We start from the raw sequence: 27,570 nt of genomic DNA, 5'->3' as shown, positions 1-27,570 counted from the left end.
TAGTAATGTTTCCAAATGTTAATTCTCAAATTCAGTGGTTTAAAATTGTTGTATTCTTGTAGCATATGTATATGTATATAAATAAATAAAATTAATTTGATCAGCATATCATATATACTGTATATATAACTATTTTCTCTCTCTCTCTCTCTCGCTCTCTCTCTCTCTCTCTCTCTCTCTCTCTCTCTCTCTCTCTCTCTCTCTCTCTCTCTCTCTCTCTCTCTCTCTCTCTCTCTCTCTCTCCTCAGATGTAGACGACTCTGTGCCGTTCCCCACAGGCTCTCTTCAGAGAAGAAAAAAGGGCCTAGCTGGTCTGCGTCAGGCGCAACAGAAGTCCAAACCAACAGTGTTCATCAGCAATCCGCAGGATTTCCGCCAGATCTCTTCCATCATAGATGTGGACATCTTACCCGAGACGCATCTCCGTGTCCGTCTGCACAAGCACGGCACCCACAAACCCCTCGGCTTTTACATTCGTGATGGCGTCAGTGTCCGCGTCACTCCCCAAGGGGTGGAGAAAGTTCCCGGTGTCTTCATCTCCCGCCTTGTGAAAGGCGGTTTGGCAGAGAGCACGGGGTTGCTGGGAGTCAATGACGAGATTCTGGAGGTGAATGGTATTGACGTGGCCGGGAAATCACTGGACCAGGTCACCGACATGATGGTGGCTAACAGCCACAACCTCATTGTGACGGTAAAACCCGCCAATCAGCGCAACAACACGATGCACCGTGCGAGTAAAACATCTGCCGGCAATAGTTCCGCCGGCTCGGGAGGCTCCGCCCTCTCGCATGACTCCGCCCCCAGCCCTGCCTCACAGAACGCCAGCCAATACAGCAACAGCAACAGTGTGGCTGAGGGCGACAGTGACGATGATACTGACCTCATCATCGAGAACGACAACCTGTACATGCCACACCGTATGACTAATGGCAACGGCAGCCGTGGTAACGCCCTGTCGTCGGGTGCATTTGCACACAGGCCCCTCCCACAAAGTGTTTCCTTGCCCAGTAGCAGCTCTTTAAGCTCTCTGACAACTCCTACACATAACGGCAGCCCCACCAAGACGAGCAGTAGCCAAGAAAGCATGAGAGAGGATGGAAACTTCATTACATTGTGAGCTACAGTAGGATTCACACCACAGTAGGAGCCCTATGCACATTTGTAAGAAAATGAAGGAACTGTTATATGATCAACTGTTATTTTTCAGTCTCAAACAACAACCTATTCACAACCTTCCCCGTGAACGAGGTCCCTCGCCCAGATCACACAGGTTGCACTGTATGGAAGTGCCTTATGGCTCTCCATTCCTCTCGCCTTAGTTATTTGTTCTTCTTTTGGGAAAAATCAACCATATTCATCTTTATTGACTCCAAGGAAGTGTGCTAGTTGCCACTGGGATGCCTGACGTTACCACTCAGAGGACAAATGGAACAAATCGCCTTTGTGGAAATGGTGTCTTGTTGTGGATTCATCTCACTTTTTATGATGCCCCTCGCATTGATGATGAGGAGGAGGTGGAGATAAATATAAGAGTGTTAAATCGGATCTGATCAGTGTTGCTTGTTTGCTAATATCATCTCATTCTGATGCTGATGCGTAGTTTCTGTTGCTGAAAATGTCCACCAAAATGTGCTCTACATGATGATTTTGAAGTGGTGTTACTTGCATTCATGTCACTAACACTAAACATGTTTTGTCTTTAAACCTGTTCTTTCATACCCTTGTTTGTTTCAAAGCCATTTTAAAGGGATAGTTCACCCAAAAATGAATTTTCAATACCTGACCCTCAAACCTGTATGAGATTCTGTCTTTTGTTGTTAACCAGATAGTTGACGGCACCCATTGACTTCTATAGTAGGAAACAAATACTTTGGAAGTCAATGGCTACCGTCAACTGTCTAGTTACCAACATTCTTCAAAATATCTTTAGTGCTCAACAGAAGAAAGAAACTCATACAGGCTTGAAACAACATGAGGGTGAGTAAATGATGACAACCTTTTCATTTTTGGGTGAACTATCCCTTTAACACACCCAAGTTGGCTTAAAAAAAGCAGTGTTTGAATATATTTGTTCATACATGGAAACTTTTTTAGGGGGTTTCTCTTACGTCTTGTTACATTTAAAGGAATAGTTCACATGTTGTTCCAAATATGTATGAATGTATTTGGGTTGCCATAGTATGGACAAAAATGTTTTACAAAAGAAAGAAAGTCATACAGGTTTGGATCGACATGAGGATGAGTGACCAATTTTTTTTGGTGTACTATGCCTTTAAGGATTATAAAATGGTTTGAATTTTGCTTTTTATTGTCGAAAAAGGCAGTCTCGCACAGGTTCTTTCTTTTTGAAGGACGTCAACCCAACCCAACCCTTGCTTTGTTTTTAGTTTAGTTTTTTCCCCCTCCAGAAAAATAGGAATCTATATACTTAACTGGCACCGGTGCGGCGTAACTTCAGAAAGACTCGACCTCTCATTGACTCGGTCTGTTTTTCTGTAAAGAGAAAAAAGGAAATTCCTTTCATGTTTGGAAAGGCCAGAATTCTGCACATTGGGACCTTTTCCACACAGTCCACTCCTGATGGCCAAAGCTGTGAGGCTTTTTTAGCCATGGTGAGTGTGTATGTGTGCGTTCAGTCATATTTTTAAAGTATAATCTTACAGAAACGGCACTGAGGTGGACACTGTCAGACTCCGAGCCAAATATTGGTTTCTCTAATGTCCAACAGACCCGAGCAATGCTTTCAGGCAACGAGTTCCCAGGTGAACGCTTGTTTAGACTGTGGATATACCTGCCTCGGGACGTCCAGCGCTTCAAAGGCTGTCTATCAAACCCACCGGCATTGATGGAGGAAGGATGGTGAAATGCAAAAACATTCCAGCGCTTGAAGGAACTTCATTCTGGCTGGGATGATGAGCTAATTCTCCTTTATCATGATTATATTTGGGGATGAATTCAAATCTTAGCTACTAATATGTATTCCAAATTTTTTCAAGGACAGTTTTAAATTCTCAGTTAGAAGCAGGTATCAGTGAAAATAATTAGGAAGCCAGTCTTTCCGTGTCATAACTGATGGGTGTGATTCGTGAAGGTGTAGCCTCATCTGCTGAGCGTTATCTGGTTTAACTCGATCCGCAAAACAAATGACGCGTTAGTTCACAGCAAAACTGACATTTACCAAGGTAGACTTGAGTCTGAAAGAGAATCTAGTTTATTCGAACAGGTCTAGATGACACTCTGTGACTCATTCCGCGGGTTTTCACAGCAACACTGTTAGTGAAACCGGAGGGTGATTTGAAAGAGACAGCTGGAGAAGCGTGAACTGTCACTTTGTTTTGTTATCTGTATTTAATTTAATATGTTTTATTGGCATTCTCTGGATGGACAGAGTGAATGGAAAGTGATGCGCTGGGGTTTTTAAAAAGCAAGTGATAAACAGCACACAATTGGAGCACCAATAATACCACATGAGCATTATTTTTTGTGTGTATGTCAAAATATATGTATAAATAGAAATATGTAATGATGGACACTTTTGTACACTAGGAGCCCTTTTTATAAAAATAGCATTTTATATATATGTGTAAATTATGGAAAGTATTTTTCTTATTCTTGTACTTTTGTATGTATATTAGAATTCTGGAAAGGAGGTTTCTATTTCTTTTGAGAATCACAAAATTAAACTCTTTAGATGCTTGTGTTTTTATTATAATCAGATGGGTCAAGGTGTACAATACTGTGAATGTTATGAGCTGATTATAAAATGTTCTATCAAGATAATAAAAGTATTTAACATTTATTTTTGTTATCTGTTTTATTGTTCAAAAAAATGATTGACATATTGACTAGTGAAATTTTGGAATATGATAAGTACAATTTATATCATGCTTGACACTTTCTTTAAAGGTGTTACTACTACATGCACGAACCTAAGTAACTAACCCTAAACATAAACGTAACTCTATACAGTTAATTAATATTACTCAATAGGCCCTACTTAATTGAGTAAGTACAATATTACTTACGGGCTAATTAAAATAAAGTCTATATTTTGTAGATATAGTGTGTTTTGTAGATCATTGAGCTATTCAGGTGTTTTGAATGTTATGAACTGTAGTTCATATATTTAATCAAATGATTACTGACGCTCAGGACTAAGGGAACTGTGGTTAATGTTCCGTAAAAATAAATAAATAAAAACATGGATAGATACACTTCACATCCGCAGAATTATTGCATTACATATAAAGGACACATTAGATGTGCGGTACCTTATCTCAGATTGCATCACTGTCAGAAAATCAATGCGATGTAAGTGCACTGACCAGATCAGTGGTTTATTGGCCAATACAAATTCTATTAGTATTACTTGGCCAATAAAAATATTCCAAGCCACATTGTGAGGACACAATTTAGTCTTCAAAATTGTGGGGGCAATTTTGTTAGCCAAGATAAAGTGCGTGTATTTTCTCCAGAATATGAAATATTATGCAATATTTCGCATGTTATTTGGTATATTATAGGTTTACTGAAGCCCTCTAGTGGACTCCAGACGGTATGGGAAAATGTTTTAAATAAAGGGAATTTGTGCCCTCTACTGTCCCACGCTAGTGATGACCATTCAAATATGTTTCTATAGTTACCAAACGGCTCTAGAGATTCTTACCTGCACAATTTCCATAGCAGCTCATATTTAAAAAAGCATAATGAGTAATAAGTTGCAAAAAAGAAGAAAACCATTGAAAAATTCAGTAAAAGTCTCAACGACGGATTTTTTGGAAATATTGGCGGTTATCGTTGATGATCCGAGTAGCCTACCAATCCTTTCAGGTCTGAAATATTCAATATCCTTTCAGGTCTTAAATTCAGTTAAATCTGTAACGTTATGCCCATACTAAGCCAATGATTCTTAAATATGTGAGGCAATCTGACCCACATGTTCCAGGAGAACATGAAAATACAATAACACAAAGATAGGCCCTTTCACGTCATGATAGCATGTCAAACAGCAAGTCCCCGTATTTATCTGGAAAATAACGGGTGTTTCAATATGGCAAGCCGTGTTAACATTGTAACCCTTAAAACGTACAATAATCTATTTTCATGCTACTTTTTATTTTAAATTTTTTATAACTTTTTTTTAGCTAATGTAGGATGACCAGATTTCTCATGGTGGAATATGGTATGGTATTCAGGCACATTTCATAGCCTGCCAGATCCACCACTGGACTTTTCGCCACCACTGTATATTTCCTCAAATATAAATATATTCATGTTTGCGTACAGAAGGTATTTTAGGCTTTTTACTAACTGCAAGTTTAATTGATAACGAATTGTGATTGAATGGTAATTTTGTTCTTCAAAATACTATGATAAGATTGGCTAACTTTTATTAGGCTATTCTCATGTGACAGAAGACTACTACTCAATTTTATTCTCGCCTAGCAAAGACAATTTAGTAAAGAAGAAATACGGGACAAAACTAGATTTTTTTTTATAATAAGTCGGGACACTAAAAATAAAGCTGAAATAGCCTACGGGGCTGTGCCCGGGGAAAGCGGGATGTCTGGTCACCCTAAGCTTGTGAATAAGTACTAGTATGGAATAATAGATACTAGTGCATAAAAAATAAGCACTGGTAACATGAAAATAGATACAAGTACATCTAAGGATTAAACGTTAACAGGGTTTGCCATAGTTTCTGTACCGCTTTACCTGATTTGCTGTCATGTGACTTGTGTTGCAGTGGGGTGATGGCGGGTCTGTGGTGGTCAACGGTGAGCTTTATGAGGAGGCAAACTCTCACATTAATGATGCTTAAAGATGTTATTGCTCTCCTTACTTTAATGATTGCTTGTGGCTTTAAGAATATAGCAAGGTATGCTCTTGCTTAAATGATTTATAAACACCAACAGACAACAATCTCAAAATATTCCTCTCCTATGGAGGATGTACAGCCTTGAACATGACTAAGTTGTAATTATATGGCCAAAAGTGATGTCCGGCCTAGGAAACTTGACATCTTTACCCTTTCTTAAAATATCAATTAAAATGTTTTATGATTTTAAAGCATTTTGTGTAGTTGTGCTTGGAATCAGCTTTTTTGTTTATGATAGCCACAATGAAACACATAATTTTTGGCCAGGCTGTCGTACAAAGAAATTATGAACACATGCAAAAACAATAGAGAACCATGAAATATTAACAGCTGATTATGTTATAGCCAATGCATGCTTTTTTTCTGTTAACTTTTTGTTTTCCTAGATGCAATTTATTTTTGCATAGTAAAATAAAACCTTTAGCCGAAGTTTGGTTATTTATTATTCCCTTTTTTAAAAAAATTATATATTCCTCATATGTATTGCAGTTATAATACAAATACTATAACCCCTCTCTGGACATCACTTTTCGCCACCACTGTATATTTCCTCAAATATAAATATTCATGTTTGCCATGTGAAACTGTTTTTAATGTATCATTTGCATTATATCGCAGAATGTCCAGAGGTAACATCCATGCATTTCAGCATTCAAACTTCTCAGTCAAATCAGCCCATTTAAAAAAGGATGTTAAAAGAGACTCTGAAGGGGAAGGGTCATCCAGATCCAGAACTCAAAGACAAAAGCCTCTGAGAAAGACTAATAATCAGTGTCTGATGGACCGTCAACCTTCTCCCTCATCAAACTACCTCTGTATGTTTATTCTACTGTATTGTGTACTGTATGTGTATCAGATTCAATGTAGAATAAATGTTTCGGTTACACTTTATTTTAGGGTGACAGTTTCATTGTACTCAGTAAAGTACTGAGTAATATTAATTAACTACGTTACTTGCAATTATGCATAATTTACTGTTATTACTATAGTGTACACTGCTGTTCATTAACGATTTTTAATGTTTTTAGAAGAAGTCACTTATGCTCACCAAGACTGCATTTATTTTATTAAAAATACCAAAAAACAGTAATATTGTGAGATATTATTAAACTGTGAAATAACTTTTCTATTTGATTTCTATTTTTAAATGTTATTTATTCCTGTGATGGCAAAGCTATATTTTCAGCAGCATTACTCCACTGTCACGTGATCCTTCAGAAATCATTCTAATAGGCTGATTTGCTCCTCAAGAAACATTTAGCCGAACTTAGCCCCGCCCATAAAATGTTTAGGTCGGGCAGTTCATATTCTGACTAGAATTGAGTATGACCACGTCAGGCTAATTTATGAGTATTACCAATGTTTTTTTTTTTTTTTAAATAGTTCTGTGAAATATTTTATTTTAGGATTGGTTTTTATGAATACAAATTTCAAAAGAACAATATTTATCTGAAATAGGAAGCTTTTGCAACATTGTACGACATTGTACGACGGTTTGGGTCAGTAAGTTTTTTTTTTTTTGGGGGGGGGGGGGGGGGGTCGGAACTTAAAGGCATTTATAACGTTACAAAAGATTCTATTTAAAATAAATCCTGTTTTGTTGAACTTTCCAAATGATCACATAATCCTGAAGAAATATTCAACACTGATAATAATCAAAATAAACGTTTCTTCAGCAACAAATCAGAATATTAGAATGATTTCTAAAGGATCACAGGAATAAAATAAAATATATTCAAATAGAAATGTTATTTTACATTTTAATAATATTTCACAATATTACAGTTTTGTTGTTGTTGTATTTTTGATTAAATAAATGCAGCAAGCATAAGAGACTTTCTTTAAAAACATTAAAAATGTTACAGATCAAAAACTTTTAAATGGCATGTAGTAACTACATTACTTTAAAATAAAGTGTTACCATTTTTTATCCTATTATTTTCATGTGCATCCATTAATACTGAACACATCAACATGACTTTATTACACACACGTTGCATTAATATTTGATTGATCAAAAACAAAGGAATAGCACTTGACTTATGCATACTCTATTATTCATTATTGTTAACTATACTATAACAATTCCTTATAATAATTTAATAAATATGCTAAATGAATTCATGCAAATGTAATATGGGAGGCACCTATATCTATAGACTTGATCTGAATAAACATAGATAACGCATGAAAACACTTCCCAATGGAGCACTGCTGCTCATAGACTAATCTGAACTCATAACGTGTTTCTTTCCTCAGTTTCCCCAGCAATGAGGAGAAATGCCAGGAGCCTGTATCAGTATATAAACAATGAGTTCACACTTCCAGATCGACATCCGTCGCTCGGAGGAGACACCCCAGTCTCAGTCCTCCATCTGGAACAGCAGCCTTTAGATCTTCATACGGATACATATGATCCTGAGCTGACATTTGCTGATAACATTCTATAGACTAAAATGAATTCTTAAATTACACACAAGTAGTGTTACAAATACTATTGTATATATAAATGCAAAAAAAAACAATAGTAAAATAAAACACAAGACACAATTTGCTCATGGATGTGTATTTTAATAAAAATAATTCTGTCAAAATTAAATGAGTACAATATTTCTTTATGTTTCCAGTACATAGGTATGTCTTTTTTTTCTTTTTTAAATTGTTTTTCTTTTTTATGTTGTTTTAAAGGTTTTTAAAGGTTCATGCTAAGTAGAGGGTAACTCATTTCACAATTGCTAAAAGAAAACTCAAAATTAAAATCATAATAGAAGTAAATTGTGCACAGCTTGCTATACTCCATTCCGTTCGTCCTGCTCCATTGCAGGAACATGACTAACTTGACAAATATTTTGGCTGCTTTCTTCCCTTCGACATATGTACGTAGGTCCCTATTTAAAGCCATTATGACGTTCTATGATGGATTCTTTTAAAATGACAATATTCAAATATTCATTATAGGTGGTTAGATTATGAGTTCCAAAACATTTGGCATTAAAAAGCCGCCCAATGACAAAAGATCTACAACGGACAGATCAGCAGAAGTACGAGTGCTTCCAAAACTGCCGTTTTGTTACTCAAACGTAAGTGAATAGTTACACAATAGTTACCACCATTTAATAACCAAATTGACCCATTTAGTGGAGTAAAATGGTCAAATTAAAGTTGACCGAGATCATTAGGGATCAAGATGTGTAAAATTTCTTCCCCACAGAATCACACTGACACAAGCACTGCTAAAAGCACGTGGTGGGGCTCCAATCAGTTTAATCTGGTATTGCCTATATTCCTAATGTTGGGAAGGCTAATTTTATTTTAGATACTGAGGAGCATGTGCAACTTTCCAGTGACCCTGTGACCTCAAACTTCTGCCAGATGACCTGCAGGTCTGCACTACGCATACCTTCTGTTCTGTTAAAATGCCTGACGTGATACAACAAGCTAAACAGCACTGTCCTAAGAGTAAATGAGGTATAAGAACAAAAGCAGGTGTTGATTCGGGAATGTAACAATCTCATGACGGCCAGCAGCAAAAAAATGTGGGAACTAAAACGGGCTAAGCTACATTCAACACCACAGCGGCGTGCTGGCTGAGTGAAATGCTGGGTTAACATGGGATCGGATTAAAAGGAAGAATGAAAACGCCTGAGCCGGTTAAAAATCACACTTAAAAAGGCCAAGAAAAAGATTGTTAAAGGACACCGGGGAGGGATAAAGCAAAGCAACCGCACTGGTGCGAGGTCGAGGTGAAGTTCTGGAGCAACAAACACAATTGCAATTAAAGGAGATGTTCTAGATGCTAAATAAATACATATTTTTCCGTTCATTTTTAGGAACGCTGGGTCAGTCAATTGTCTTGCATGCTGCAAGTTCATACTCTGTCCCTCCGTTACTGAACAGGAGAGGTAGACGGATACAGTAATGCATCGTGTGCATTAATTAAGTACAGTGCATCCAATGGTAACAAAACTTGTACAACAGTACTCAACAGCCAATGAAACAACAAAGCTGAAACGGTGTCAGTCTGTATTAACCTAACAGGAGAACTATCAACACAGTGACACTATTCACATGGATATAAAACGTACAGACTTAGCATACGACGTTAGTCTGCAAGCTTCAGTGGAGCTTCTCAGTAATCAAACTACTGACCTTAATTTTCTTTTGTCAAAAACTTTGCCTTTTTATTTGGTACAGCCACAAAAATGAGAAAACCACATGTTAACTTCAATATACCTAACTTAAAAAAAGTGAAGGTTGACAATTTGCATGATACCAACGGCTATAAAGATGGTAAAATATCGGTAAAATAGATCCATTTAGGGCAAAGGTCTATGATTGAAAATAGAATTCATCTACATTGGACCCAAAGGCAAGTCTGCGTCGTCTCTGTGTGATTGTGTCTAATGAAACTCGTGCTGGTGCCTGAGATACTAAAGTAGCTTAAAAGATGAGACGCTATAGGAGCCATGCATTATCTCACCGTCATTCTCACGCTTACTCCAATGAAAACATCGGAAGGTCGCCAAACTCCTCTATGCGCAACATCAACGTCCATCTAATTCCTAAAGGGGCAGCTAAGGTGGACCAAATAATTAAAAAAAATCTATAGATTTTGCTTATACATAGAAAAGGACCTGCTTTAAAAGCCACAGTATGGTCTGGTGAAGCGACACCTGTGTCCGCAAATAAAAGAACATTTGTCTAAATACCTGAGCTCTGACTGAGAAAAACCAGAGTGCGTAGCTCAAATTTTCAGTAGGAACTTACCATTATGTGTATCGTTGATATGGTACGCTTCAAATACTATGCACTGAATTCACCCATGAAAAAAAATGAGCTTGGGAAGTTGATTTGTTTCAAAATGAGCACGACAAACGGACAAAATATAAACTAAAATAAAAATGACTAGATAAACAGAATAATTAATTATCTTTAAATAGTGTCACAATTTGTATTTGATAATACTAATTTAAAAAGAAGCCTCTCTTCTCATGTTTCTATTCATTCTGCTCGGCTGCTTCTGGCAAACGGCAAGCGACACACCAATTCAAACGCATGTTCTCGTCATGGCAACCAACTGGAAAGTCCTATTCGTAGCCGTCCTGAACATTGCCTGAAGGAAACAAAAGGATTATATATTTAATGTGGACAATAGAAATGCTTGAATATTTTAAGAAATAACAATAAATAAAACTAGCAGTGGAAAAAGTGATTTTGCAAAAGAATAAACTCTGGCCTGGACTATAAATGTGCTAGCCTGACGTGGTCATACTCAATTCTAGTCAGAATATGAGTCTGAAACTGCTCCACTGGGCTGTGATTATGGGGCGTGTTTCAACCGAACCAGGAAAGACCTCAATTGGATAGACCTACAACCAATCAGAGCAACGAAGCGACGCATTGTCAAATGTCACCAGAGTTCAACTGCACTGTGTTGCCAAGTCCGCGTTTTTTTCCGCGGATTGTTTTCTATGTCCGCGGGTTGAAGCCACTATTATGTGATATATAGACCCATGAGTGTGAATTTTAGCAGGCAACCTTGCCAAAATAACACACATTTTACCCCCCAAACACCATTTTTCTCCCAGAGAACCCCCTGAGAAGCTATTGTTTAGGGCTAGTAGTTGGCGGGTTTTGTTGTAAAAACTTGGCAACCCTGTCTGCACGTGCGCTGAAATCAGGCTGGAATACACGATCTTTGCCGGTGTTGTAAAAAAACAATTTTTTTTAATGACACACAGAGTACTTACCCAACATGATCATTTCTGAGAGAAATTGTGAAGGTGAATGCATACACAAGCTCTCCGTTTAGGATTCAAACAAATATAATCCAAGCCCCTTTGATGACGTGCATGATTACGTTACTGTTGATCATCTGTCCGTCATCGTCTAAAGCCCGCCCTGATGATTTCATTGGTCCGAACAGTTTCTGTTCGGGGATAATTACTCCTCTATGGAGCAAAGTCAGACCGAACTGCCTGACCTAAAAATTGTGTGGGCGGAGCTAAGTTCGGCTGGCATCCGGGCAATAAATGTGCATTAAAATGAACAAAATTCAAAAAAATGAATAACTTTTGGTTTTGTATTATGTATTAATGTTGGATAGTCAATCTCCTTAAAACTGACACTATCAAAAAGAACCAACCATTTAGAAGTGACTGTCTGATTGACATGTAAAACAACAAATTACATTACGTTTTTTTGTATGTGGATAAAGCGTTGTTATACTGAGAATGTAAATCTGCCAAATGTGTTGATGAAAGTGAATATATTAGGGCTGTCGACATTAATGCTTGCAATGAATTCAACATTTTTAACGTGTTCAAATTATTTAACACAAATAAGCATGTGAAATTGTGTTGTTAATCTAACTTACGTCACACAAGCAAAGACTTTATATATAGGAAGACGGTGCACTCTGATTGTGAATGGGAGAAAGTGCAACACCCAATATGGTGAATAAGCCCCGCCTTCAAACAAAAGAGCCAATCGTTGATTAGTAAAGTCATCGCGTCACTCCAGCTGCAATTAGAAGTTCCAGTTGGTATAGAAACATGCAATGTCAAGCCAGCTTATAATCATAATTCAAGTGTTTAGAAAAAAAAATGTATGAGGCGATTGTTGTCAGATCTCAGCTGGGGTAAGCCTGGCGATCAATTTTTGGAGAATTTGATGTTTCCCCATTCAGAGAGATAGGAGCTGCACTTGCATGCCCAAGAGGTGTTTCAAAGATGGCCGGCGAGTGAAATGACTCGTCTTAAAGGGACTTTGTTTGAAGTCGGGATGGCACGATCACCTGTAAGGTGGAACATGGTAGGTGGAAATTGCTACTCTAACCCTTTAATAAGCAGTTTTCGTTTCTCTGTTTGTGATCAAATAATTTTAAGCCACTAAACTCTGGGCAAGTTTTCAGCCCAATGCGCCAGTAAGCGAATTCATTCAAACAACCGGTTCAAAACAGTGCTAATGTAAAGAAAACCAGGCTGATTACATCATCGGAGATGAATGGCAGAGAGAATAAAGGCTCATGTTGTATATATACATTATATTTTTCTCTGTGACTTGATAACTATACATAGAATAATTTCAAACTAACCATTTTCCATAGATGCAAATAAAATAGTGTTTTTTTTTCCAAAACCAACTTAAACTACACTTAAATTTAAAACCAAAATACTGTGTAAAAACCAGTAAAATGATCCATACCATAATTACCTTGGTGCTCTCACCTGGACTGGTGCTAGTGCAAAAAGTTGTCGACTCTGGCGAAGGAGCAGGAACCAGAGCGCACCCTGGCCATCAGCTGCACACACTCGGTGGCCTGACCCAGAGCCAGCATGAGGGGAGGCTGTTTGGGCAGATTCTGAGACTCTGAATGAGGGAAAAGATCACAGATATGAAGCCATTACAACTATTCAATAAAGTAGGAATGATCATAACAACTTGGCTCGGTTACCAGGCCATTTGGGCTCATTTTACTGTGGCCACATTTAAATAACAAGGCCTACATAGTACTCATGTTCACATAGTGTATTAATGTATGATCTCAGCCAACCAAGCAGCTTTACCCAGAATAGCGCTGTTGAGAGCGGAGCAGATCGCCTCTCTTTGCATGGGGTCCAACTGTTGGCCCACGGGGCAGTTCCAGGGGTCCGAGTACGCCAGCAGACTGAATGCATCCTGAACACAAACACACACACTGGCGAGTGGGCACAAAGAATGTAAGAGTATTGCTACCCACAAGGCTAATCAACTTACCACTTCAAATGTGCAACAAACAAGAGGCAGAGGAGTTGAACAGATTACTTTGTATGCACGCAATATGACTGCAAGTCTAAATAGACCACTTCACCAATATTTAATTAAAAATTCAACAATTGCACAACCAACATAACACATTTTTCCAATGTTGTCTGTTCAAACTAGGGCTGCCACTAATGACTATGTATATATCGATTAATCTATCAGCTAATTATCGATAAATCTATCGACTAATTTATCACAATAATTTTCCAAATTTTTACTTAAAAACATATAATTTAACTTGCAACTTTGACATTCATTAGTGTACTATAAAACATATACATTTAAACAAGCACTTGACAAAATGTAAAACTAAAAGGTATACATTTGTAAACAACATAAAATAAAATAATCAAAAATAAGTAAAAACAAGTAAAAACAAAAATGCATAGTCTGCAAAGTCACTCTGTAAATTAACTATACACTGATTTTTAACAAATATATAAAAGCCAAGCAATGGGGTGATTTTCTATTTTCTTTTGTTATTTGATTAACATTAAATCACATAGAATATTATGCCTGGCCCTTTAAGAGATGCATAATGACCAAATTCATTGTAATAAACGATTTCTCACTCAACTCTGTATGTTCACTAAAGGCATATCTGACTGTGTTTACTTGAATTGTTGTCAGGAAGTTCATTTTTACATATTTTTGATCATTCAAACTCAATAATCCGCGAAACTATCGTCGCAGTCTGTCTGAGTGAAAGGCGTGTGCTCGGCTGAGAGCGCTTCAGGTCAGAGTCCGGCAGCGTGAGCACATCCCGACCGCGCCGCACTTCATTTTCTAATGCAAGCGTTTCTGTTGTTTTTAGTGAACAGTGGAAGCAGAGCACACACACGCGGGGGCATCTTCACTCCTGCTGTCACACATCGACGCAAATTAAGAAACACTGCTATTATTAGAGTGCTGTCATTTTAAAAGTACTGGTACTAATAAAATTTCATATCCAGTCGACTAAAAATATTGATGTTGACTAATTATCAACGTCGATGCAGTCGATTTTATCGAACAATCGCGGCCCAGTTTAAACATCTATCTATTTATTACATTCTCAAACCTATCCTCCTCTCTCTCTCCATACCTGCAGCATCTTTTTGTGAGTGGCGTTCTTGCCGTACTGGCGGCAGAGCTGCTCGCTGAGGGCCTGAAGCTCTCTGCCGAACTGGATCATTCTCTCTGTGGCCGCCTGGTTTCCTCCACACAGCTGTCTGGAGCTGCAGCTGTCATCTAGAGGAGCAAATAAATTGCAATGACACCCCAGAAAGCAGACATGTTTCCAACTATAACTGCACAGCGTTTGTAGAAAGAACTGCTTCAATATAGTTCTGCTGGGAAATCTTACCCAGTATTGTTTTATTAATTTGAGGTTATGTTTAATAAGCCAGTGGAACTATTGGGAATGTAAATATTGCTTAATAATATAATATAATAATATAATATAATATAATATAATATAATAACAATTTAAAATAACTGTTTTCTAATTGAATATATTTAAAAATGCAATTCAGTCATGATGAAAAAAGCTGAATTTTCATTATATTATAATTATATTATGTTGTTATTTTATGTTATATTTCAATATAACAATATCCCTTTATTATAATAATTACAATTTAAAACACCAGATTTCTATTGGAATATATTTTTAAAATACAATTTAATCTTGTGATGACAGCTATAAATTCATATTATGATTATATTTTATTATTATAAAATATTATATTTTAATATTATATAATATAATAATTTGTTACATTTATATAGCGCTTTTCTAGACGGGGAATCTCCTCAACCACCACCAGTGTGCAGCATGCACTTGGATGATGCGATGGCAGCCATATTGCGCCAGAACGCTCACCACACACCAGCTGATTGGTGGAGAGGAGACCGAGTGATGAAGCAAATCATTATATGGGGATTATTAGGAGGCCATGATGGACAGGGGCCAATGGGCAAATTTGGCCAAGATGTCAGGGTTACACCCCTACTCTTTATCAAAGGACATTCTGGGATTTTTAACCACAGAGAGTCAGGACCTCGGTTTAACATCTCATCCGAAAGACGGTGCTCTTTGACAGGTGTGTTAAGACCTACACAGACCACAGGGTGAGCACCCCCTGCTGGCCTCACTAACACAAAAGTCCTCCATCTAATAGTAACTTACATTTTTAAAAATCCATCCATCTGAACTATTTTATCAAACCAAAGCAAAAATGTCTGAAAGCATCCCTATATATATATATATATATATATATATATATATATATATATATATATATATATATATATATATATATATATATATATATATATATATATATATATTTATTTTATTTATTTATTTTTTAAAGGAAGATAACTGCACTTGGTGCTATTAAAAGCTACACACTCACCCAAAACTTCACAATCACAAAGTATTACTTTGTAACCTTGGAGAAAAAAAACATTTAATGAGCTAAATTATAGAGGAGCTCAATTTAGCAGCTCTCAAGGGGGAAAAGGACAGAGCAGAGAAAGAACTAGTCACATCAGATGAATGAAAAAGGTACAAGAAATATAAAAACAAAGCATTTTTAAAAAGGCGTTCTCAGAGCCTGTTGAATATGAAAATCCTACATGCGTGTTGTACCTGCTACTCCATTGCCAACACTGCTGTCATCCGCCTGTAGGATTTCCTGGTGTTTGTATGTGCCATTCATAATGCGAGTTGAGCTTTCTGTCACGCCATTGCTGTAATGTTCTGCCTCAATCTCCATCTCACTATCACTGTCAACACAAACATACACATACATAGTCAACAGTGAAGTTGGTCTCTAGACAATTCAAGTACACAACAAATGTATATGCTTGGCCTGGAGCCCACAATCACTAACCCAAAGACCACCACCACACACCTAGTCTCCTGGTTGCTGGTGGCACTGTGTGGCTGGGACTTGGTGGAGTCGGTAGAATTGGACTCTGAGTAATTGACGGAGGAGGGTGAGGAGGATGGAGAGGAGGAGGCGGAGCTTACGCCTGTGTATTTGTTGTGGGTCTTATTTTTGTTTGGAGGGGTGACCCCGTTACTGCATGTGGGACTGTCTGCTCCTGAGTCATGAGGAGGGAAAGAAACAATGAGAACTATCTTAAGACACAGCATGATTGAAAGCGCTTTTCTTGACTTATAAGTTGCATAATCCACCCAACTGCAGTACAGGTGAAACAAGCGATTCAATAAACCATCTGTTCCACATCGTTTATGAATGTGCTCTCTGGAAGATGTTACTCATGATCAGACCCACACGGAATCTACCCCCACAGAATTCCGAATTTGAACATCTGTTGTACAAAAGTTCTACACATCCCTCAACCCTTGTATTTTGGTTTAACAAATAAACTAAATTCTAACATATTTTAATAAATTAAAGCCATACTGCAGAATTATGTAGATTTGCAACCCACATTCAGCACAAAACAATTCAAAGTGTGGGCAGGGTGAATACAATTTAAAGGGATAGTTCACCCAAAAATGAAAAGTGAAGTTGATGGGCCCCACTATAAAATACCATGGAAGTCAATGGGGTCCAATTGTTTGGTTTCCGTCCAACATTCTTTGAAATATCTTCGATACAGTGAATAAGCTAAAGTCCCCAAAAATCGTGTTCCTTTAACAGAAACTTTGCAGATAGAGACTAGATAGAGGTAAACTTAGGCAATTGTCAATAAATATCTAGGTCACTTATTTGCCGGAGCTGTGGATTTTGGGTAATAATGCTGTAAATAATGTTCGGTTTCTTGCACAGACCGATCGTTTCGCTTCATAAGACCTCAGTGTGTCGTCAGAAGCCACGGGTATTCATTTTGTTTCGCCAGTACATTTTTTTATGACTCCCAAAGTGAAAGTATCTATTGACTTGCATTATATGACTCACCAAGGACCACTGTTTCAGCTAAAAATCTTATTTACTGTTCTATTGAAGAGAAAAATATGTAAGCACGCCATCTTGGATGGCCTGAGGGTGGATAAATTAACAGCAGATTTTTTAAATTTTTGGGTGCACTATTTCTTTAATGGTCCTTATTTTTTCTTTAGATTATAGGATGAAACATGGACATTTTTCCATGAGATTCACCCCAAAAGTAGCATTCAAAATATTTTAAGTAGCACTGAAAATGTTAGTGTGTGGAGTGTTACCTGTGCTGTGCAAGTGAGCGTTGGTGGCTCCGTGCCGAGGACTCATGTTGGGGGAGCCGGGATAGCTGTCCTGTGATTTAGGGGAGCGGACACTAAAGCACCGTACCTCGCTATCTGTACCGTTCACCATCTCCACAAACTGCCGACACCTGAGGGAGGGCAACAAAAATCACAAGCAAGAGCTCACACACAAATACACAGTCACTTTAGACCTGCCAATCAATTCAAATGTCTGTCAAGCAGGTTTCTCTTAACCATTATGCCTACTGACTGACACTGTCAGCTCAGCAATCCATTAAACTGTCTGTTTGTCATTCAACTGTTATCCATCACAGAGAAAGAGAGAGGAGTCAGCTCTCCCTGCTTCCTTCCCACACATCCTGGCACTATTCCCACAGCAGCATCTGACATGTGATGACATCCAACAGCGCAATTATGCACCACCATGTAAGGCTTTATATAAAAAGTTTCATCTTCATGTCAAAACACAATTCCAGCTAAGAAAAAGTATTAGCGATGGTTTCCAAGGAAAAGTTTGACATCACACAGAGGCAGGGTATGCCCCATGAATGCCAGTAACATGTTGACAAAAGGGTTTATTGATCTGTAGTGCTTACATTGATTGTCTGAATGCAGTTTTGGTTGTGAACTAAAGAGCAGGGATATCAAGACCAGAAATCTAACATAATCTATACAGAATTCACATAAAAAATATATATATATCCAAAAACCACTAATCTTGTGTAATACATTTTGTTCAGTTGAATACATACAATATCCCAAATGTTTCCAACTATTTGTAACTTCATGAGAAAATTTCTAATTTATCCAATGAACCGGGATGTGTGGTGTGAGGGAGTCACCTGTCAATTGTGTAATATCTGCGTTGCCCTTGGTTTCTGGTTTTATTTGTCAGAAACGACAATTCAACAAGTGCAACAAGTGTCACAGCAGCCACCAAGGAAACGCACAGAGTAATGTCATTCCATAATTTTCAACACACTCAAATGTATCTAATATGATCAACAGAGCTGCGTTACCATTACCTCATGCTCATGACCAGAAAAGTGGAAATGGCGCCTGTGGCTGTGGCATAATAAAAGTCCCGCTGCTTCATCTACCAATCGCCCCAGCGGCCTTGCTCAGCTCCTCAACACTCGGTCCTGCTCTGCTTCATACTACAGTAACATTAATAATTGCATCCATGAAGCCAGAGTCCATTTTCTGGACTGTGAGAAACCTGGCATCATCAAACTATGCCTTTGTTCGACCTCTAGCCGAAAGAAAAGTTACATAGTGCACCATTTTGTTCAACAAAACAAAGAATATAGTGGCCAGAAATCATTCAATACAAGGGATAATTTATAATAATGCTTGACTATTCTGTCCAATAACAGAGATTTTGAACATACACTACTGTACTGAGTTCTCTTATTGCTCATCAATATGAAAGTATTTTCAAATGTAATTTATTCCTGTGATGGCAAAGCTGAATTTTCAGAATCATGACTCCAGTCTTCAGTGTCACATGATCCTTCTAATCATTCTAATATGCTGATTGGCTGCTGAAGAAACATTTTTTATTATAATTAAATGTTAATTATATGTTAATGTTTATTAGTTAACATTAACTAACAATGAACGATGCCAGCAGCTTTACAGTTTTTGTAAGGTTATCTTACTGTACATATTTACATTAGGTTACTTAGCAGTTGACACACGCTAAGGATGAATATTTATAACTCACCATCTTACTTTGAAGGTAAAAATGCTGTTGTGCATCTTATCAACATTATTTAATAAGCCATTGATTTTGAGCTGTTGGTAAACATAATTCTAAAGTGGAAACCATCTGAACATCAATGGGTAGGTTGTTCCTGTTGAAATAGTGTAGACTTGATAATAAGGTTCTCAAAAAACTATTAATACATGCTTTGTTTAATAATGTTGATTAAGTATAACAGCATTTTTACCTTTAGAGTAAGATGTTGAGTTAGAAACCAGCAGCCATATCACCCTGTAGCTCAAGACTGGTTTCCCACTGAAGCTAAGTAGGGCTGAGCCTGGTCAGTACCTGGATGGGAGACCAACTGGGAAAACCAGAAGCTGCTGGTAGAGGTGTTAGTGAGGCCAGCAGGGGGAGCTCACCCTGTGGTCTGTGTGGGTCCTAACACCCCAGTATAATGATGGGGACACTATACTGACAAAGAGCACCGTCCTTCGGATGAGACGTTAAACCGAGGTCCTGACTCTCTGTGGTTTTTAAAAATCAAATTTGCCCACTGGCCTCTGTCTATCATCATGGGCGGCAGTGGCTCAGTGGTTCATGTAGGTTGTCTACAAACCAGAAGGTTGGTGGTTCAATCCCCGGTTCCACCTGACCAAGTGTCGAAGTGTCCATGAGCAAGACACCTAACCCCAGCTGCTCCCGACGAGCTGGATGGCGCCTTACATGGCTGACATCGCCGTCGGTGTATGAATGGGTGAATGTGAGGCAAAAATGTAAAGCGCTTTGGATAAAAGCGCTATATAAATGCAGTCCAGTCCATTTACCATCATGGCCTCCAAATCATCCCCCTCTCCTAATTGGCTTCATCACTCTGTCTCCTCTCCACCAGTCAGCTGGTGTGTGGCGATCGTTCTGGCGCAATATGGCTGCCGTCGCATCATCCAGGTGGATGGTGTACATTGTTGGTGGTTGGGGAGATTCCCCTTTCTATGTGACGCGCTTTGAGTGCCTTGAAAAGCGCTATATAAATCGAAAAAATTATTATTATTATTATTAGAAATGGTCACCATTATTGTGTCAACTGCTATGTAAACTAATGTAAATATATACAGTAAAAAAAAAACTTAGAAAAACAGTAAAGCTACAGGCATTGTTCAATGGTTAGTTACTGTTAACTAATGCACTAACTAATGATAATGTGAATAGATAAATACATAGACCAATGAATAGATTAATATATGTGTGAGTAAAGATTAATGCTGAAAAGAGGTGTTGTTCACGGTTAGTTCATGTTAACTAACGCATTTACTAATGTTAACTAATACAACCTTATTGTAAAGTGTTACTGTTTTTTGTAACACTATAAATGTCTTTACTATTTCTTTTGTACACTAATAGCACGCAACAGTCGAGTTCCCAGAAGTAAACATTTATTTTTACTTAAATAAATAACAAATCATTACGAGGTTGTTAATCAATGGTATTTGCTTTGGTTAAAGACATCAGCCTGCATGATTTCAACTAAGTTTTAAAATAATTATGTTTAACAGTTTGTGGTGAAAACTGCATTACGCATGATGCTGTAAAAAGAAAAGGAAAATTCCACCAATCAGTGTCAGACAAGCCAAAGGTGCGAAAAGGTCTTGTTTGCTCCACCCACTCCCATGAAGCACCACAAATCGGTTTCCCTGCCGGTTTCCCTGTCTTTTAAAAAAATACTTACCTTTATAGGTAAGGTCTTTTACATTTTTGTCAGATTTTCAAATACTTTTTTGCTTCAAATCAAAGTTCATATGTTTATTATTCACCTTGTAGTTGGTTGGCTTTGTTCATGGCTTAAAAACGCTTTAACAAAGACTCTATTTTTTAAACCCCAATGGGAGAAATGAATAGAAAAGATATTTCCGGAACCAACACCGCTGGAAAAAGTATCTTTTGTCTTTGCCAGACAAAACCAAAACTAACCATTTCTCTTTCCTCCTACCTGACTAACTTTTTTCAAACGCAGATAAGCAAGCCTTTCCATTTCTTTAAACTTTAGCTCTTATGTGCAACTACTGATTTTAGTAGGTGGGTCTTTAATTTGCATGTAGTTTTAAAGACATTTCCCTTAAAAACCGTTTAGATACAGAAATATTTAGAAGTATAGGCTGCATAATGTATTATAAAAAACATCCACAATTAAACAGGGTAGCTGACAGGTGACTTGTAACCGTTTCTAAAGAAAAAGTTAAAACGCAGCTAATTTTCAACCTTATGCAACAGTATGACTAATCATATCAGAAGCAGCTCAGACCAAAGCAACCACGACCCTCTTTTCACCGTGTGTGTGTGTGTGTTTTTGCTATGAAGAGCCTCATTCGTCAGAATGACCATAGGGCACTATAAAAACCTTCATTCTGTATAACATGGAGTAAAAGATTCCCTAATCACAGCCTACTTGTTTTCTGAATACGCCTACATTATGAAATCCAGACCAAAAAGCTGTGGATTATTCTACTGACCCCCAGAGAAGAAAACTCACCTTGCTTCAGGTTTTCAGCATTTCCTTTCACACAAAGTTGCGCACACATAGTTCTGTGTAGTCTGGTAGACATACTCACTTCAACATGAAGAGTAAATTGGGGTTGTGTTCTAGGAGTCCGGGGTACAACTGCTGTGTTGCATCAATGGCTTCTCCAACACGTCCTGCCAATACCAGTTTCTGTATTCCTGTAAGCACAAAGAAGCAAATGAGATGACAGGTGCATTTTGCTGGTTTTTGTTGAAATGGTCATACAAACATTTTTAATCACTCTCCCTGATGTACACTTAAAGAATGTAAGTAAAGCATTTTGACCATTCATAATTTAGCTTTATGATAATTGTTCCTTTTCTCTGACCTTTTAAACAAGTGTTTTATTACTGCTGTGCCTTTAAGACTTCTATGTGATTACTCTCCTGACATGTGAAAGGATAAATGGTGCTTACACACAAGCTGAGGGTGTGCTGTCAGGGGTTTTGCTGCCAATATAGTTTTTAAATGCTCCTTTTATCTATAACAGCCTCTTTGCAAAGCCTGAATTACATTGTGACAGGTTCGCAAAACAGTGCACAATGAAATATGTGGCTCAAACTGTGGCTCAAATCCTTTAAAAAAAAAACTAAAAAGCCATTTATGTCTAACCCTAACCCTAAAGATTCATGATCTTTCCGTAGGATATGCAGAGCTGTAGGTGCTTCACACATCAGGAGAAGCACAACGTTTTGAGAACTGTTTAGGAATTATAGTATCAATCCGATTCCGACTTGTTTCGATGATTAAATAAGATCATTTTAATCCAAGGGATTCTGATTGGAGTCCTTTTTGAAGCAAAGATTCAATATATTTTTCAGATTTAAATGACGCGCCCATGCAAGATTGACATTTAATACATCTAGGGTGACCAGATGACATTGGCTGAAATTCGGGACGTTGGGGGGTTAGTGTCTGCAGTCTGGGGAGAAGGGATGGGGGGCTTCTATAATATTAGACCCCGTAGCCTTACTAGCCTATAGTAAAAGATAATGAATTTCAAACCTGAACCAAACATTTTTATTCAAAGATCAACAGTCTGTCATTAGTCTGCCAAAAAAGCACATTAAAGTGGGGGTTTCATGCATACTGAGCTTTTTACACTGTTAAAGACTTGGATTCCCATCCTAAACATAGACAAAGTTTCAAAAACTAATGTTGGACGTTTGATGGAGTATTTCTGTGTCAAAAATACTCCTTCCGGTTTCTCACAAGTTTCGGAGAGTTTTTTTCAAGTATGGGTCCGCTTGACGTCGACAGAGCGGAAGGTCCTTGTATGGGCCATACGGGCCCTTCTCCCAGAAGGGTGCACGCGCAAACGATCAGAGTGAGAGAGCTAATGCTCCTTCAAGGTGCAGATCCACTCGTCCGTGCAACACTTCTGTCGCGCCGCGCTCCACTTTATTCCTATGGGTGACGTCAAGCGGCTTTAACGCGTCCGCATAGCATTCTGCGAAGGCAGCGCTGCATTTGAACCGATTTGAACGCAGAAATGACGAGAAGCTTCATAACATCACGCTTCAGTCATGTCGCAAAAGTGGATCAGTTACCAAAATCAACAGTTACCAAAGAAGTGTGTTTTTGACGGAGCGGTCCCAACAATAAAGGTTCACGGTCCTGCTTTGGAAACAGGAGGTGAGTAAAACTGCTTCAAATGTCTGTTGTTGGCTATCGTCACGTAAGTAAACATCAGTAAACAACACGATCGTGTATAACGTTAGTTAATTTATCAATGGAGCATGCGATCTATGGTGTGTGTTTAAATACATTTGTTTAGCTGACCACTATAGGTGTCAGTTTGTTTATTGTAAAACCACCCAAACATAAACCTAGGGGACGTTCCCGCAAAGCGTGCTTCTTCATTCAAATGCACTAACGGTTACTCTATTGTTGTTCTATGTATAACGTTACACTAGTCTGACGTGCAAAACTGTTTTGCTTGCTACTGCTAAGGTTTAGTCGAATACAATAGTCCAGAAACCGAATCATGTCCTCATAAACTGCGGGTAAACTCACACAAATGTTGACAGGCCACTAAATACAGTACATACCACAGAGACGGACGTCCTGCTGTTGCTGTTTCTCCTGTTCAATTTATTCCAGCCTCCAGATCTGATTCTGGATCATATATGTTTTAGTTGAATCTGATTGATAGCCATGGTTTATTAGGGTAACGTTTTCTTTTCCACACTTGAGGATGTCACAGCTTTCAGACGCTCTCAATGCAATATCTGCGCGCTAATGATTCTTTAGCTCCACCCACACGATACGCCTCCATCCGCTCGTTTTTTTTCGGAAAGACTCGGTACAGCCTATATTTCTTTTAGAAACATAATAAAACTAAAGACTTTTCGTAGATATGAAGGAAGCAATACTACTCTATAGGTACTCAAGATTGACATGAGACTCAAATGTCATTGTGAAAACAAAACAAAACCACAATGACTGTTGTATGTAACAAAGTGTGAATCAGACCTTTCTGTATAGCCTAACGCTAATAAGCTTAAACGAAAATAAAGAAATAATTGTGTAGTGAAGTATTTCTTGTGTAATAAAATTTTTTGGAAACAGTGCCACGAGTAATCAATTACTCCTTTACCCGTGCATCACATCACCATCCTCCTCACGGCTGCAGCAACTTGCGCTCTCTTCATCAAGGATTAAAACAAAATGGGGACAAAAAGGTTGTATTGTCTTTGTGCATATAGATTAATTAGATAAAAATATAGAAACAAAAAAAAACTTTAAATTCACACAGCTATAAGCCTACCTAGGTTATAGTAGAGGCCGGACACATCAGCACATACCGCCTACAGTATTTTTTTAGAGCTTAGAAAAAAGATGCAGCAGCCGGCAGGGGTCAACCTCCTCAGACAGTTTTTAATGTTTATCAGACAATAACTACTCAAGATTTTGCTTTAGTATAATTTTCAGGATTTAGGGCCAGATTCGGGATTCGGGACAACATTTCTCGGGACGTCTGGTCGCCCTAAATGCATCTCATGGATTATACTGAAAAAAAATCTATTATGGTAACATTAAATATTCAGTGTGTTGATTAAAGCTTAAATCAAAGGCACTTTTCTATAATTTTACACTGAGGAATTTATAAAATAGTCCAAAAAACCTGATGGTTTTGCTTAATCAGTAAAATGTTAATCTCCTCATAACAGTAATATTTTCCTACCCAAACCACAATTGACATGGGAAGATCTGTTTAACTCATTACTAGCATTACAAATACATTCATTCTGCCACATATTCCAATCATAAATGTCCATTTATTTTTTTGGTTAACTAGTTGACTTTGATGGAGTACTCACTCTGTCTGTTTTTTATTGAGGTTTGGTCCTCTTGAATCATGGTCTCTGTGGTTCTGGCAAAGGCCATTGCTGTGGCACAATACCCATGATGCACCAGGTAGCTGGACACCATACTGCAGATATAAACATAAAAAGGATCATGTGGGAAACATCATGAATCACAAATTAGCCATAAAACAAGGCTGATTAGCAGCGTAACATGTATTACAAACTACAGTGAATAGAAATAGATGTTTTTATCAGTCTGAATTTATTTTCAGATGACTGGCTGCTCACTTCTGCAGAACCACTTGCCAGTCTCCCAGTCTTTCTCCGATGGGAAAGCGGGCGATCATGCTGTGGATCTTGGCCCTCCATTCGCTCATGTAGTCCTCAATGTCAAACACAAAAGGCTGTTGGCCAAAATTAGCATCTACTATTTCCCCTGGAGTTTGCAGCCCTACTGTGGGGTACAGGTTAGGCTGAAATGACAGACAGAAAAAGAGAAAGATAAAAAGAGAGAGAGCTGAGAGACTGTTTAGAAGGTGTTCCGTCAGTAATTCTCAGCGCAAGGAATCCTTCAGTTACACCTTAACTGGCAAGGGCTCAAATGAGGCTTCATGCAGAAGCATAAATCCTCATCTTAGCTCATGACTAGCCTACGCCACGCTATCAATCTGCTGTTACAGGGACTTATTTAGCAGACGCAGAGCGACATGAGAAATGAGGAATGCTACAATACAAGCAATTCATTCTAAGGGGAGTGTAAAGTGAATTGATGCAATACAAAAATCCAAAGTTGGGAAGAAAAGAACAAGCTAGCACAGAGATACAGGAATGATGGAAGACTTGATGTGGTAGTAAAAAATATCATGAGGAGGAGACAATATAGGCGTAAAGTTGCATCCACAGTCCTGTATGTACTTACAGTTGCAAGAAAAATGTCAAATTTCTATTTTTTTTCAATGTTAACTTCAGATTCAACTGTTTGAGAGAGGTCTGTGCTTTACTTACTGGCAGATCTGTGAAAGCCACACCTGGGGGAACACAAAAATATCAGAACTGCTCAGTATTTTGGATTTAGAGATTACATAAGAAGGATATTGAAACCTTCAGCCGATAAATTGATTTCTAATGATTCAAGCATTAATAAGGTTTATGCTTAAATCATTTTACAATAAACTATTACCTAAACTGTGCCCGTTCTTGGTGTAAAAGCATGTGTTATTGATGAGGTTCACACAGCAGCCAATGACGTCACCCGTTGTGAAGGTCGGGCCATACGGTTGGCCAGTCCCTGAGGAACAAAAGGAGTGTCCGTCGTCCCCATGATATCCATAGGAGTGCTTGTCCCAACCTAACGTGAGAGAGAAATTCAGTAATTAAAATGGCCAGCAATTGAATTCAAAAACTGCATGTTTCGATGTACTGTAAAAAGTCAATTCTATTGGAAGATGAAAGCATTCTCAGACCAAAATATGTAAATCAAAGATGCGTGGTATATCTGTAGAAATTTCCCAAATGTGTTGCACCCATGTAGAAATCTTAAGAGGGCACAGATTTTGCGGGTGATAATAAGGAATCTTGTTTCTGCCTCTGTACTGACATTCCTAGGATGAGTCTGAGTCGATCTTAAGCCTGCAGCGTTTGATATGCCATCTGGTCTACAGCATCATAAAACACTGCTTCTTACATTAATTATAAGCACCATTCTCATAATTAAGTTGAAAATAATATGTGGCGAGACAAAATTCTAAGGGTGCGTCAATGAAAAAATGTTGGCAAATAAAATGTGTTTATATTATTGTAATTAATATTACAAAATGTACAAAACGCAAAAGAATTGCTCAAAAGTGTCAAATTTCGGTTTATTTTTAGGCATCTGCCGTCAGACAGTCTGAACGGGGCTTGAGACGTCATTAAAATCACACGTTGCGTCTTGCTTTGAACTTGACTGACAGTCTAGCATTCTGATACCGCTTGTTTGTGAACCATTATTCACACATTTTTTTCTTTTTGTTGAAAATTATTCTTTTCACTGTAAAAATAAAATACAAGTTTATATACAGCCAATTATACTGTATTCATTTAATAAAATACTTTGTCTAGTGTTTTAGGCAT

At 37.9% G+C, this 27,570-nt stretch overlaps 2 protein-coding genes across 4 annotated transcripts in view; one reads left to right on the top strand and one right to left on the bottom strand.

Moving 5' to 3' along the window:
• pard6a (par-6 family cell polarity regulator alpha) overlaps positions 1 to 3,799 on the top strand; it is a 36,114-nt gene extending 32,315 nt beyond the window's left edge. The window contains exon 3 of the mRNA XM_067418863.1: positions 249 to 3,799. Within this exon, the coding sequence (XP_067274964.1) occupies positions 249 to 1,117 (869 nt within the window). The 3' untranslated portion in view covers positions 1,118 to 3,799. The remainder of the gene's footprint in view (positions 1 to 248) is intronic.
• A 4,629-nt stretch (positions 3,800 to 8,428) lies between these two features.
• Positions 8,429 to 27,570, bottom strand: part of ranbp10 (RAN binding protein 10) — a 41,689-nt gene continuing 22,547 nt past the window's right edge. The window contains exons 4-15 of one of the 3 annotated variants that reach the window (XM_067418860.1): positions 26,639 to 26,806; positions 26,464 to 26,486; positions 25,747 to 25,931; positions 25,471 to 25,583; positions 22,197 to 22,305; positions 17,865 to 18,013; positions 16,564 to 16,777; positions 16,320 to 16,456; positions 14,769 to 14,914; positions 13,447 to 13,558; positions 13,094 to 13,249; positions 8,429 to 10,991 (exon numbers count right to left, since the gene is read on the bottom strand). In XM_067418860.1, the coding sequence (XP_067274961.1) occupies positions 13,119 to 13,249; positions 13,447 to 13,558; positions 14,769 to 14,914; positions 16,320 to 16,456; positions 16,564 to 16,777; positions 17,865 to 18,013; positions 22,197 to 22,305; positions 25,471 to 25,583; positions 25,747 to 25,931; positions 26,464 to 26,486; positions 26,639 to 26,806 (1,487 nt within the window). In that variant the 3' untranslated portion in view covers positions 8,429 to 10,991; positions 13,094 to 13,118. The remainder of the gene's footprint in view (positions 10,992 to 13,093; positions 13,250 to 13,446; positions 13,559 to 14,768; positions 14,915 to 16,319; positions 16,457 to 16,563; positions 16,778 to 17,864; positions 18,014 to 22,196; positions 22,306 to 25,470; positions 25,584 to 25,746; positions 25,932 to 26,463; positions 26,487 to 26,638; positions 26,807 to 27,570) is intronic. The other 2 variants (XM_067418859.1, XM_067418861.1) reach the window with 2 other exon arrangements.

This window comes from Pseudorasbora parva, chromosome 16, assembly GCF_024679245.1.
Source record: "Pseudorasbora parva isolate DD20220531a chromosome 16, ASM2467924v1, whole genome shotgun sequence".
Lineage (NCBI taxonomy): Eukaryota > Metazoa > Chordata > Actinopteri > Cypriniformes > Gobionidae > Pseudorasbora > Pseudorasbora parva.
The sequence above is the reverse complement of the archived record's forward strand: the minus strand, read 5'-3'. Positions and strand labels throughout refer to the sequence as shown.